Raw genomic sequence first — 14,636 nt, 5'->3', positions numbered from 1 at the left:
TTCCATACTTGTTGAGAGAGGCCAGTCAAGGATTGTGAAATATTGTGAGCTTTTGAGAGGAAGTCTTTATCCCAGTCTTCTTCATCAGTGGTAAGTCTCCTTATCCTCAACTCAGCAAGTTCAGAGGATTTGGACTTTAACTTTTCCCCCAGCTCCTGAGAATAAAAGAAAGACAAGTTCTTCTAAAATGTAATATAATACATTAAAATCAAACAAAATGTTCAATCAATCAGTTACCACAACCAGAAAATATCAGTGACTCACCTCACAATCCTTAAGGCTCCTCTCAGCAAATGAGTGACTGATGGGTTTTTCAGCCAAACGCATCCATTGTTTTTGACCTTTGACCCAGCGCTGAAGGATCTGTAGTTTGTTGTCTCGCTCTGCACATATCCTCACCTGATCTTCAGCATGTTGGATCTGAGAAAACATACAAACTATTATAATCTCTATTGGTCACCATAATAATAATAAACAATAATAATAAACTCACCTGTGTGTTCAGGTGAGCCTGTAGAGTTTTCCAGCGCAGATTGGCATCTCCCAGGTTTTCAGCAAATGCAGTGTGTTTGTACCTGCTGGTGTGAGAGTCAAAACCGACCTGCTTCAGCTCACACTGATTAATAAAGTCAACAGACATCTGCTGACATGCCATCTCTCTCTTCATCCCCTGGAAGGAAAGAAAATAAGAGACAAGTAAGACCAAAAGAAATTTTGCTAAAAGTTGCTGAAACTATTATAGAGATTTATAATATAGAGAAAAGGAAAGGTAAGGTAAGAGTGAAATAGTGAGAAAGAAAATATAAGAAATGATAATTTCTTTTGTTTAATGTACCCTCTATAATTTATTCTTCTTTTTTTTGTATTTGCTGAATGTTACTCTTAAAGTTTTACTTTGTACTTTCACTTAAACTTTTTCATTTCACGCAGTTAGGCTGCAAACATTTTGACAGTGCAAATGTACATAGTTTTGTCAAGTCAGAAAAGCACAAAATGAAATTGAAAGAGAAAATAAAGAGAGAGTTAATTACACTTGTACAATTTATTCTTTGGTTAATTTCAGACTGTTTTCCTGTTATTTATATGAGCGACCCAAGTGTACCCTGCATTATATTTTATTATTTTATTTTATTTTTATCTTACTTTATACAACTCTTTAGCTCTGTTTTACAGCAAACACTTGTATGCAATAGAAATGTATGTTTTTAATGCTAATAAACCACAATACATAAAAAAAATGTAATGAAAGAGAAAAAAATATTTTTGTTTAATCACTACTAAATTTGTAATGTCTTCCTTTTTGTTATATTTGTACTTTATATTATTTATTTTAAATTACTTGCAGATTTTAGGTACTTTTATAATCATTTTATTGATTTCTTTGCTATTTTTAAAAGAAAAATAATATTTTATATACTCTGCTGTAAAAGTACTTTTCAAGTGTCTGTGTCTTTCTTTAGAAAACTTTACTTCACAACATTCCAAAACATAATATTGTACTTTTTACTGCACTACGTTTCTTATTAAAAATCACTTAATACTTAATTACACTAGAAATCTATTACTTTCTTACTTTTACTCAAGTTAAAAGTAATTCAAAGATTGACTCAAGGACAGGAAAGTACTAATTTTTTAATGGCCTTAAAAATTAAAGATAAAAAAAAACTACTTTTATTTATGAAATGTAGTGCAGTAAAAAGTATGAATGTAGTGAAGTTTTCCAAAGATATATTAACACTCTAATAAACTACAGATACTTTTTTTAAATTTACTTGATTAAAGTGAAAATACTTCACTGCTGTCTGCCTCTGTCCGAAGATAATATAGTAAAGAAAATAATTATTTTATTAGCTAATTATTGATTTTTTCAAAAATGAATATGGAGATAAAAAGTAAACAATGTACCTGATATGTTCTGAGCAGGTGTGTGAGCTCTGCGGCAGTACAGGTGTTGTGACCCTCTCGTTCAGCCGCCTGTAACCTGTTCTCAGCACCTGTAATCCAGCCACACACATCAGCCAGCAGTCCTTCAGGAGACAGGCTTTCCAGCACTCTCTGAGAGAGAGAAATAGAACAGAGAAATTGGAATAAAGACAGATGAAAGTCAAAGAAAGATGTGGAGAGAATAGAGAAGAAAGAAAACATTGGAGCCAGGTCAGGAGTGACACATGTAATCAAAGAATAAAAAGGAGACAAGAACAAGAAAGAGAGGCCTGATAATGGCTAATAAAAGGACAGACTCTATTCCTCTATTCCAGACTCTAAGATTTAATCAACTTCTGAGTAACAGAATATCATGCCTGGATTGCTGCCTGACCTCCATGATCAATTGTTATACACGATGTTTTTCCTCAGAGAGGCATGAAACTGACAGGTCTATCTTTCCAGCCATCCAGCAAGCAGTTAGTAATAATGAACTAAAACGTACCTGATGTAGTCCCTGTTGGACAGCAGGAATGTGTGTCTGTATCTCCACCCAGTCTTGCTCCACCTGAGACAGCTGGGATTGTAGAGTCAAGAGAACCGGGGACAAAACCATCTCTTGTTTTACAGATATATCAAATGCAGATGAGGTTGGTTTCTCAAAGGCAACAACTTCATTTGTGATCTTTCCATCTGATCCTTCTGTGGTAGAAAGAGTTTCTTCTGAGGCGATGGTTTGAATAGAGGAAACGCTGGTTTCTGAAGGTAAAGTGACGTCTATGATTGAGGAGTCTTCAGGGTTGTTATCTAGGACAGCAGAAGTGCAGTTGCTAGTTTGACTTGGCTGTAGGTCTACAGAGGTTGCTGTATCTCCAGAAGTTGTTCTTGGAGCACCGGTGGTTCTGCTGATCTTCTGTGTCTCAGTGTTCTGCTTTCGTTCACTGAGCAGCAGAATTAAAGATCCAGAACTGATCACTGATGCTTTTAGGGAAGATTTCACCTCTAGCTCCTTCATGAACTCCTGCGTCAAAAACATCAGATATGTTAAATGTTACTAAACATAAAATAAATGAATAAAACGTATTTACATTATTAAAATTGGAATACAAATAAATTAAAGCTAAACAGAAAATAAAAACACAAAAAAACAAAAGGTAACAAAAAGGACAAAAGCACATAACGAAAATACTAAAAATTAAAATTAAAAACAAATGAAAATCTGACATTTTTAATACTACAATAGTATATAAACAATATAATATACACTGCCGTTCAAAAGTTTGGGATCAGTAAAATTTTTAATGTTTTTTTAAACAAGTCTCTCATCAAGGCTGCGTTTATTTGGTAAAATATGCAAATTGGTAACAGTATTACAATTTAAAATAATGGTTAAAAAAAGAACAGAATTTATTCAAACTTTAAAAATGTAAAAAATATTTCCTAACAATATAAGTCTATCACTTTTTATTATTTTAAAACATCCTTGCTGAATTAAAGTATTAATTTCTTAAAAAAAAAGGAATAAACATATACTGACCCTACATTTTTAAACTGTAGTTTATATTGTTACAAAAGATTTCTATTTTAAATAAATGCTGTTGATAATAAATCAGCATATTAGAATATTTTTTGAAGAATCATGTGACACTTCAGACTGGAGTACAATGTAACAGCTTTGCATTTTACATTGTAATAAAATTTTACAATATAGAAAAAATTTCCAGTATTTTTGACCGTGATTTTTAAAAAATATTAAAAATCGTACTGATCCCAAACTTTTGAACGGCAGTGTAAATGTTTGAATATATTTATTTAACATGCATAATAGAATGTTTTATGTAGATCCAGTAATAACAATCATTGTTTAAAATAGTAGAAACTAAAAATATTTTTTTTAAATCACTGCTTGACTGACTGTAAAGTGCTGAAAATGGGAGAGGGCGTCCACTCCCTGTTCAGCTGTGGTCATGTGATCTCTCCATGTATGCAGGCGTTCTCTGGCTCCTTCCATCCACTCATTTAGAGCCTCTAAATCGCTTTGGTACCTGGAAAAAATATAGTGGTAATTTTATTATATTTGTCCTCTGCCTCCATTTCCATCTCTCAGTCAACTCTCTCTCATTAAACAAAATGTAAGTGAGTGCATATGACTCAAATTATATTAGAAATATTGTGATTTTAAAAGACTGAGATAGATTCCTTCAGAGTGAAAGCTCTGACTGGCTTAATTTTACATCATTCATTTTTACCTGTTCCAAAGCTTCTTAAGATGGAGGGTGGAGTGTAGTCCTTGCTCCGCCCTCATCTGAAGTCCAGCCAATCGCTGTTCCAGTCTTGCTGTAGACACACCCACTATGTGTATAGGAAGATCCATATCACTGCTTAAAATTTGCTCCTGCTGTCTGTGGCCCTCATCCAGAACCAGACTGATTCGAGCTCTGTTCTGCTCCAGAAGCGCCAACACACTCTATCATAAGAGGAATTCAGGGATCTTCAAATATTTTTACATTTTTATTTAAAGGTATATATGCAACCCTGGACCACAAAACTAGTCTTAAGTAGCACAGGTATATTTGTAGCAATAGCCAAAATTACATTGTATGGGTCCAAATATTTCTTTTTTCTTTTATGCCAAAAATCATTAGGATATTAAGCAAAGATCATGTTCCATGAAAATATTTAGTAAATTTTCTACCGTAAATATATTAAAACTTAATTTTTGATTAGTAATATGCATTGCTAAGAACTTCATTTGGACAATTTTAAGTGATTTTCTCAATATTTGGAATTTTTTGCACCGTCAGGTTCCAGATATTCATATATCTGTATCTCGGCCAAATATTGTCCTATCCTAACAAACCATATAACAATGGAAAGCTTAAATTTAAATTTCAAAAAATTACCCTTATGACTGGTTTTGTGGTCAAGGATTACATATGTGTGTCGATTCACTATATAATTTTAAAGCATTACCTGATAGACAGAAATATTCTCAGTGAGCTGCTCCTCAGTTTGGTCCTTCAGAGATGTTTTGAGAAGTTGAGTCTCTAACCTCTGCAGAAGCATTTCTAACCAGGACTGATTTTCATCCCAATGAGTGCAAACCTGAAATACATCAAAGTCCTTATTAAGAGAAGAGGAGTATTAGCTAAAATATATATATATCAAAAGCTTCTGCTGGTCATTCAGTCTATCAGTTGATTTATTTATGTTCCTATCAATCCTAGGGTGACCATACGTCCTCTTTTACCCGGACATGTCCTCCTTTTTGGCTAAAAAATTATGTCCGGTGGGATTTTGTAAAATATCATAAAATGTCCGGGTTTTTTACCTCTTTTCACTGACCGTCATTAATTTAACACTTTAAATGCAGCCACTGCCCACCGGCATTATTCTGAGGTACCTGTCTGATGACGTGAAAGACCCAATTGTCAAAACAAAACAAACGAGGAGCTGCGCTGCAGAGTCATAGAGAAACAGAGTTGCGACACTCTTTGATCTCGCCGCCACACGGTCACGTGGTTCATGGAGCGCTCAATAGTTCCAAACAACTCCGCGCTGTCAATGTGTTTGAATGGGTTTAAGTAGGATAGACAGCAGTTTTTCTATATTTGCAGAAATTTCGAGTAATTATTAACACATAATGTGCATTGATTGAGTTTATTGATAACTACTCTGAATACGCTTTACAATCACATTTTATTCTGGGGAGTGATAAAGAGACATAATTAATATGTTCTCATACTCTTTGGCAGTCAAATGTGACCAAACACCTTAAGTGTGACTTTTATTCAATTAAATAATTGCAATATATAGTTAAGTTCTATTTAGTTAATATTTTGAGGAGTTTACTAAATAATATACGCAATAATGATCCTGACCATTTAAAAGATAACATTTTCTAATATAGTATATATATTAGGCCTACAGTTAGTGTAAAATTAAAGTTAGTTAAATACATTTGAATGTGTATTTGGACATGATCAAACACTCATTTAAAAAAATAATAAACATTAATTTTTTTATGTGCTTCGATTTAACGATTTAATGTTAAATAAAAAAGTAATTCACTCGTGTTATTTTATGATATTCAAATATACAACATAAGTGAATATTATAAAGGGAAAGCAAATGTGGCATTTAACATAACAGAAAAGATGAAATAGTGTTTAAAAAAACCACAAGGCAACCAATTGTATTCAGCATACATTTACAAGTCAAGCCCATCCTGGGGAGGGTGTCCTCTTTTTGGATTCTCAGAATATGGTCACCCTAATCAATCCCATTCATTTCTCCTTGGTTGATTCAGCTTTTCATACAGAAAAATGGTAATAAGTGTCATTCCACATCATTTCTGGATTCCTCATTGTCATACCTGCAGCGCTGAGTGCAGTACTGTTCCGACAGCCTGAGCCTGCTGCAGGACACTGAACACTTCCTGTTCCATCTCAGACACTGCAGTCTCCCAACCAGAGGAGGCGCTGTCTGGCATCCGCACACTCAGTTGTTGCAGTCTCCTCAGGTGGGCACCCAGAGACAGGAAAAACGCCTGTAGGTTTACAAAGTTAGGGAGGTGACTGAGAGATTGCAGGCCTTGTAATGATTCTATATTGTGTGTGATTCATGTATTTGTGTAGCTGATTTACTTATTTGTTTAAGCCTTTTTTGTTTGTTTACCGTGTGTGTGTTGAGGTGTGTCTGTATCTGTGCTGGATTCCTGAGCTCCAGCTGAGAGTTGCAGGTGAGTTTCTCTTTTCCAATAGTCAGGAGCATCTGCAGACCCTTCAGTATTTTTTCACTCATCTTCTGCTCATCTAGACTCCACTGCGCAGCTCCACAGCGCTGCTCTAGATCGCTCCATACACTGTCCAGTACTTCCTAGAGAGTGTATATTACAATTTAAAATGTAAGTTATTCCTGTGATGGCAAAGCTGAATTTTCAGCAGCCATTACTCCAGTCTTCCGTGTCACATGATCCGTCACAAATTATTCTCATATGCTGATCTGGTGCTTAAGAAACATTTCTTATAATTTGTTGTACAGTTGTACTGCTTAATATTTTCATACTGGCACTAATAAATGGCAATTTTGATAATGCTTGCTTGCTACCAGAAACTAAATTGCAGTTTGAAAGGCATTATATAGTAAATTCTTAATGGTGCACATCCATACCTCCAGTGTGCTGATCTGCTGTGTGAGGGATGAAGGCTGATCTTGACTCTCTGTCTCTTCTCTAAGTGCTGCCAGCTCTCTTTCACTCTGCTCAGCTTCCTGTTTCCATCCAGTGATGGCCTTCATATGGAATCACAAGTACAGAATGGTCAAATTCTTAGAATTTAGGCACAATGAACACCCAATGCTGTTATACAACATACATTTGAATTCAAAAGTTTACATACACCTTGCAGAATCTGCAAAATGTTAATTATTTTACCAAAATAAGAGGGATCATACAAAATTCATGTTATTTTTTATTTAGTACTGACCTGAATGAGATTTCACATAAAAGACGTTTACATATAGTCCACAAGAGAAAATAATAGTTACATTTTAAAAAATGACCCTGTTTAAGTTGACATACACTCGATTCTTAATACTGTATTGTTACCTGAGTGATCCACAGCTGTGTTTGTTTTTGTTTAGTGATAGTTGTTCATGAATCCCTTGTTTGCCCTGAACAGTTAACTGCCTGCTGTTCTTTAGAAAATTCTTAGGTTTTTCAGCATTTTTGTGTATTTGAACCCTTTTCAACAATGACTGTATGATTTTAAGATCCATCTTTTTACACTGAGAACAACTGAGGGACTCATATGTAAGTATTATAGAAGGTTCAAACGCTCACTGATGCTTCAGAAGGAAACACAATACATTAAGAAAACTTTTGAATTTGATAATCAGGGTAAATTTAACTTATTTTGTCTTATGGGAAACATGGTGTATGTAAACTTTTGACTTCAACTGTATCTGCACTCTTGAAATGATGCATTTCTGCAAAACATCACAATTCTACAAAACTGTAGAATCTTAAAATACAGAGATGTAAAGCGCCACTGAAGTCAGCAAATTTACAAAGAAGACATCCGCATTTTTTTCTTGCAGATATGTTGCAGAATGTTATTTCTCTAGTAGTATTTAATCTTCACACACAGGAAGTGTTATTCATGGGCTCATGGGCTTACCTGCAGCTGTGTGTGAAGGTCATGGTGGGTTTCTCCATTAGTTGTAGAGTGAAAGGTTGATGTGTTAGTTAGTACTGAGTCATGCAGGTCTTTCACTCTCTTCTGCAGGGTTTGACACACAAAGAAATATTACAATTTAGTACAAAAAAGATTAAAATATGAGTAGACCTTAAATACTTCTAGCTCATCTTAAATCCAGAGATCGATTTATGGGATTAAACATAAGACTGAAGAGATCATTATGTCTGACATTATGAAGACACAAGTTTATTCATAACAAACAAGTGAGTATTGGTGACAGTTATGAAGGCGAGACATCCGAACTTTTGGGGGTGTTAAAACCTGCAAAAATGTAACTGCTGACATATACAGTAACACTTTAAACACATAAGCATCACTTTTTTAGTGTGTCTAGATCACCTAAAAATGAAAATTCTGGCATTACTTACTCCCCCTCATGTCATTCCAAACCCTGAATACCATAGTTCATCTTCAAACACAAATTAGAAATTTTTTGATAAAATCCGAGATGTTTCTGACCCTGCATAGACAGCAATGGTACTACCGTGTTCAAGGCCCAGAAAGGTAGTAAGGACATTGTTAAAATAGTCCAATTTTATGAAGCTTTGAGAATACTTTTTGTGCTCAAAGAAAAAAAAAAATCTCTTTCTTGTCAGTCCTCGCCACACATTAACGACAGTATCTTGAACATGGTAGTTGTGTTACAGTCTATACAGGGTCAGAAAGCTCTTGGATTTCATCAGAATATCTTTTTGTGAAAGGTCTTACAGGTTTGGAACAACACGAGGGTGAGTAATTAATGACATAATTTTCATTTTTGGGTGAACTAATCCTTTAAACTGCAGGCGAATTTTTAATTGACTGCACATACATCTCATCAGTTTGTGTTGGTTACAATGTGATAAAAAACTAACCTGCAGCTGAGTCGTGTGTTTCATTCGTTCCTGTAGCTGCTCCTGTTTCTCAGCAAGAGTCTTTTGAATGTCACATACACGCTGCGTCAGCAGGTCGAAACAAGTGGAGGTCTCTGATATCACTGAGCCTGAACCTAACAACTTTAAGACCTCTGACCCCTGGGAGGTCAAGATGGCACCCAAGGAGGACAGCTCTGCAGATAAACCCTATAAATCAGAGAAGAAATGAGGAGGGATGGATGGATGGATGGATGGACAGACAGACTGATGGTGGTCTGACGGATGGCTGAATACCTGTAGCTGTTGAAGCTGGTTTAGTATGTCAGTGTTTAAGGTTGCTGGCTGAAACATGAGAGTGTGTGTGAGAGAGCTGAGAATCAGATCCACTCCACTTAACGCCTCAAACAGACCTTCATCTAAAGACTGATGATCCTGCACACAGACACACAGACAGATCAGTTAAATATATTTCTGCTACAGTTGTGGCCAAAATTATTAGAACACTAGTAGTTTCACGAGCTAAAAAATGGTTTTATGTCAGTTATTTCTCTTTTGCTGTAGTGTGTCAGTAGGAAATATCAGTTTACATTTGCAAACATTCATTTTGCCATTAATTGTAATAATCCAGTGCACAAGGAGTCTGGCAACAGTCAGTGCTCCACACAGAGATCTAATCTCATCATAATCCAGTCTGTCTGGAATGTCATGAAGAAACAGAACAAACTGAGACAGACTAAATCCAGAAGAACTGTGGCAACGTCTCCAAGATGCTTCAAGAGACCTACCTGCAAAGCTACAATACTGTTAAAAGTTTTAGATTTAAGATTTTAGATTAAAAATAATGGCATGAATAGATTTTCTTCATCAGTTTACTTCTATTAACTAAATTAAATCAACATTTGATGTGACCATACTTTGCGTTTAAAGCAGCTTTTTCCCTAGGTGCACTTGCACATAGTTTTTCAGGTAGCTTTGCAGGTAGGTCTCTTAAAGCATCTTGAAGACGTTGCCACAGTTCTTCTGGATTTAAAACTGGCTGTTTTCAGACTCCTTGCGCAAACAAAATCTCACTGGATTATTACAATTAATGGAAAAATGAATGTTTGGAAATGTAAATTGATATTTCCTACTGACACACTACAGCAAAAGATAGAAATAACTGGCTTAAAACTTTTTTAACTGGTGAAAATACTAGCGTTCTAATAATTTTGGCCACCGCTGTATATCTATGTTGGACGATACTGACTGAGTGTGTACTCTGATCTTGAAGAACGAGTGTGCATCATGCTGTCTATTTCATAAACAGACATATGCGATAGGATATGTGTTTGTTATTGACACCTGTGTATCTGCTGAGTTTTGCAGTTCTTCAAGTTGTGAGATGTTGGATTGAATCTCCTGCAGACAGAGAGAAACAGCAGCTCCGCTCCACAAACACACAGATGAAGCGAGGATCTGTTCAAACACACACACAAATAAATTAGACTGATTAAGTATTACAATGTTCTTTGCTTAAAATCTTCAAATAAACATTCAGGAAAAAATTCAAGAGTGTTCAGACCTCAGATGGATCCTGATCTTTATTTCCATCTTGCTCGGTCTCTGCTGTCTTGGTCAATCTGCTGCATAGATGTGTCCACTTCCTCTGAATTGCTAAATCCACTTCCTGTACCTTGTCTTCGTTTGCCTGCGAGGGGCTACAGACACCAGGGAGTGTTATATGGTTACAAAGTGTAGATGTATACTGTATTTGTACAAATAAAGGTGTGTATTTAGATACCCTGCATGTTCGTCTGCGCTCTGGCTGTGTGTTCGGGCTTTGCTGCCTTGAATTGCGATAGCTTTAGTTAGATCTCTCTGCTCATTCAATCCATGCTCCAATTCCTAAAACACAGAGAGTTAAAGAGCAAGGTGCAATGAAAATGATGGACTGACATGACTTGTAAAATTCTTAGAAGCATTAGAAAGGAACAATTTTTATTTCATTTAAATTTTATTTTAACCTGAAATTTTAAATGAAAAATATACACTACTTTAAAATTTTGGGGTCAGTAGGATTTTTTATTCAGCAAGGATACATTAAATTGATCGAAAGTGACAGTCAAGACATTTATAATGACAAATATTTCTTTTTCAAATAAAGGCTGCTCTTTTGTACTTTTTATTCATCAAAGAATCCTAAATGTATCACATTTTCAATATTAGGCAGTTTTTTTTAAATAATTAATGACTACTTGGGCACCAAATCAGCATATTAAAATGATTTCTGAAGGATCATGTGGCTATTGGCTGCTTAAAATTCAGCTTTGTCATCACAGTTAAAAATACATTTTAATATATATTGAAATAAGTGAATGTATTTCATATTGTAGTAATATTTCACAATATTACAGTTTTTCCAGATTTAATTGTATATTTGATCAAATAAAAGCAACCTTGGTGAACATTAAAAAAATCATACCAACCCACCAAAATAAAGTCTGCATTAATGTTAGAGTGAAGGCAAGAAAAAACGAATTCCACTAGGCTAGTAAAAAAAATATATGTGTGACCCAGAACCACAAAACCAGTCATAAGGGTCAATTTTTTTTGAAAATCTGGAATCTGAGAGTGCAAAAAATCTAAACACAGAGAAAATCGCCTTTAAAGTTGTCCAAATGAAGTTCTTATTAATGCATATTACTAATCAAAAGTTATGTTTTTACATATGTGACCCTGGACCACAAAACCAGTCTTAAGTCGCTGGGGTATATTTGTAGCAATAGCCAAAAATACATTGCATGGGTCAAAATTTTTGATTTTTCTTTTATGCCAAAAATAAAAGTAAAGATCATGTTCCATGAAGATTTTTTTGTAAAATTCCTACTGTAAACATATCAAAATGTAATTTTTGATTTGTAATATGCATTGTTAAGAACCTAATTTGGACAACTTTAAAGGTGATTTTCTCAGTCTTTTTGATTTTTTTGCATCCTCAGATTTCTGATTTCAAATAGATGTATCTCAGTCAAATATTGTCCTATCCTAACAAACCATACATCAATAGAAAGCTTATTTATGATGTATAAATCTCAGTTTTGTCAAATTTAACCTTATGACTGGTTTTGTGGTCCAGGGTCACATATTTATGGTAGGAAATTTACTAAATATCTTCATGGAACATGATCTTTACCTAATATCCTAATTATTTTTTGGCATTAAATAAAAAGAGATAATTTTGACCCATGCAATGTATTGTTGGCTATTGCTACAAATAAACCTGTACTACTTATGACTATTTTTGTGGTCCAGGGTCACATATTGTGTTGTTACACCCTGAAGAGACACAATATATGTTAGAAATATTAATATTTAAAGTGTGTATATGAATGTGTGTTACCTTCTGTTGTTGAAGGCTGCTCTGTCTGAACAGTTTGGTTCTGGAAGAACTCAACATGTCTTGCACACTGCTGCTGCGTGTCAACCTGGCCTGAAGTGGGCGCTGACTCTCAACATGCACCTGCAGATAAAGAGAGACAGAAACAACACCTCAGACAGCCCTATTTTCACAGCTCAAACCCAGGCACTTTGCAGCCTCTCGCTAGCAACACTTCTAGATTTAATACCTCTGAATCTGCAAATGTGAAAATCAGCTGCAATTAACATGCTAATGATCACTTTCTGTCATCACATGCAATCTGTTCATTAAGTTCCTCACAACACCTGGATTACACTGTCCCTAGCATAAAAAACAAGACATTTTTCGGTTGGTAACAGACTAAATTTCGGATATATTAGTGTATGTGTGTGTACCTGAACTTCGCCGTGTCTCTCTTGCAGCTCTAATTGGACCGTAACCAGTCTGTTCTTCAGCAGCTGGAGTTTGGTGTTGAGCGATTCAGCCTCATGTTGCTCCTGTTCTTTCAATCCACACACAGGAAGACTGGAGACCCTCTGTTCAATCTCCACCAGAATTGTCTAGATGGATGAAAAAAATACAATTACAAATCAACACACTCAACTAAACAACCAATACACTCATAGTGACAACAAGCAGTTACAAAAAGAAACAGCGACTGAAGCTGAGGTTCACAATAGAGAAAATACAATCATTCAAACGTTATAAACACCATAAAGATCAGAGTCCACCTTAGAGACTGAACTAGCAGAGCTGAGAGGCAGATGACAGATGTTTAATGCCCCATTTGACACATTTTACACAAGGCTCGTTCTTAGAAAAACAAATATGAACAAAAATCTCATTAATAATCCAACACACAGACTTTAGATTGGGAGTGATCAATGTTTGTCTACCTGTACATACTACAGCAAACACTGAGCGCATAGAGCACATCATTTGTCTTTCCAGCACAACTTGATGATGATTCCTCGATTATTATAACTTGATGGGACAGTTCATTAAAAAAATTACAATTACGTCATTATTTACTCAGTCTCATTTGTTCAAAACCTGTATGAATTTCTTTCTTCTCTGGAACATGAAAATATACAGGTGCATCTCAATAAATTTGAATGTTGTGAAAAAAATCATTTATTTCGGTAATTCAACTCAAATTGTGAAACCCTTGTATTAATTAAATTGAATGCAAACAGACTAAAGTAGTCTTTGGTTCTTTTAATTGTGATGATTTTGGCTCACATTTAACAAAAACCCACCAATTCACTATCTTAACAAATTAGAATATGTGACCCTGGACCACAAAACCAGTCATAAGGTTAAATTTGACAAAACTGAGATTTATACATCATATGAAAGCTCAACAAATAAGCTTTCTATTGATGTATGGTTTGTTAGGATAGGACAATATTTGACTGAGATACATCTATTTGAAATCAGAAATCTGAGGATGCAAAAAAATCAAAAAGACTGAGAAAATCACCTTTAAAGTTGTCCAAATTAGGTTCTTAACAATGCATATTACAAATCAAAAATTACATTTTGATATGTTTACAGTAGGAATTTTACAAAAAATCTTCATGGAACATGAACTTTACTTAATTTCTTAATGATTTTTGGCATAAAAGAAAAATCAATAATTTTGACCCATGCAATGTATTTTTGGCTATTGCTACAAATATACCCCAGCGACTTAAGACTGGTTTTGTGGTCCAGGGTCACATATGGTGAAATGCTAATCAGCTAATCAACTCAAAACACCTGCAAAGGTTTCCTGAGCCTTCAAAATGGTCTCTCAGTTTGGTTCACTAGGCTACACAATCTTGGGGAAGACTGCTGATCTGACAGTCGGGTAAAATTGATTCAAGAATTTTGGTGAACTTCACAAGTGTTTGCTGCAAAAAAAAGCAGCAGCTCATTTGCATTTAAAGGAACATGCACGAAAACAGCATTTCTGCTTCTGATATAGGCATTTTCAAAATTATATAATAAATTATCTGTGGGGTATTTTGAACTGAAACTTCACAGACACATTCTGGAGACATATGACACTTATATTACATATTGTAAAAAGGAGCATTATAGGCTTCTTTAAGAAAAGAAGCCAATGGTCATCAAAACTGTTTGGTACCAAAATATCTTTGTGTTTCCACAGTAGAGAATAAGTTAAGCAGGTATTTATAAAAGCCTGTTTAAGCCATG

The 14,636-nt window shown here is 34.9% G+C and overlaps 1 protein-coding gene across 1 annotated transcript in view; it reads right to left on the bottom strand.

Moving 5' to 3' along the window:
* Window positions 1–14,636, bottom strand: part of syne2b (spectrin repeat containing, nuclear envelope 2b) — a 120,046-nt gene that overhangs the window by 35,224 nt on the left and 70,186 nt on the right. The window contains exons 81-99 of the mRNA XM_073834594.1: window positions 12,830–12,994; window positions 12,417–12,536; window positions 10,818–10,921; window positions 10,599–10,734; window positions 10,379–10,492; window positions 9,332–9,469; window positions 9,038–9,244; window positions 8,103–8,204; window positions 7,096–7,215; window positions 6,601–6,801; window positions 6,299–6,472; window positions 4,897–5,028; window positions 4,173–4,390; window positions 3,839–3,968; window positions 2,429–2,944; window positions 1,906–2,055; window positions 494–670; window positions 265–420; window positions 9–155 (exon numbers count right to left, since the gene is read on the bottom strand). Coding sequence (XP_073690695.1) covers window positions 9–155; window positions 265–420; window positions 494–670; window positions 1,906–2,055; window positions 2,429–2,944; window positions 3,839–3,968; window positions 4,173–4,390; window positions 4,897–5,028; window positions 6,299–6,472; window positions 6,601–6,801; window positions 7,096–7,215; window positions 8,103–8,204; window positions 9,038–9,244; window positions 9,332–9,469; window positions 10,379–10,492; window positions 10,599–10,734; window positions 10,818–10,921; window positions 12,417–12,536; window positions 12,830–12,994 — 3,207 coding nt within the window. The remainder of the gene's footprint in view (window positions 1–8; window positions 156–264; window positions 421–493; window positions 671–1,905; window positions 2,056–2,428; window positions 2,945–3,838; window positions 3,969–4,172; window positions 4,391–4,896; window positions 5,029–6,298; window positions 6,473–6,600; window positions 6,802–7,095; window positions 7,216–8,102; window positions 8,205–9,037; window positions 9,245–9,331; window positions 9,470–10,378; window positions 10,493–10,598; window positions 10,735–10,817; window positions 10,922–12,416; window positions 12,537–12,829; window positions 12,995–14,636) is intronic.

The sequence above is a fragment of the Garra rufa genome, chromosome 2, assembly GCF_049309525.1.
Source record: "Garra rufa chromosome 2, GarRuf1.0, whole genome shotgun sequence".
In the NCBI taxonomy this organism is placed as follows: domain Eukaryota; kingdom Metazoa; phylum Chordata; class Actinopteri; order Cypriniformes; family Cyprinidae; genus Garra; species Garra rufa.
This window is presented reverse-complemented; position numbering and strand designations above follow the sequence as displayed.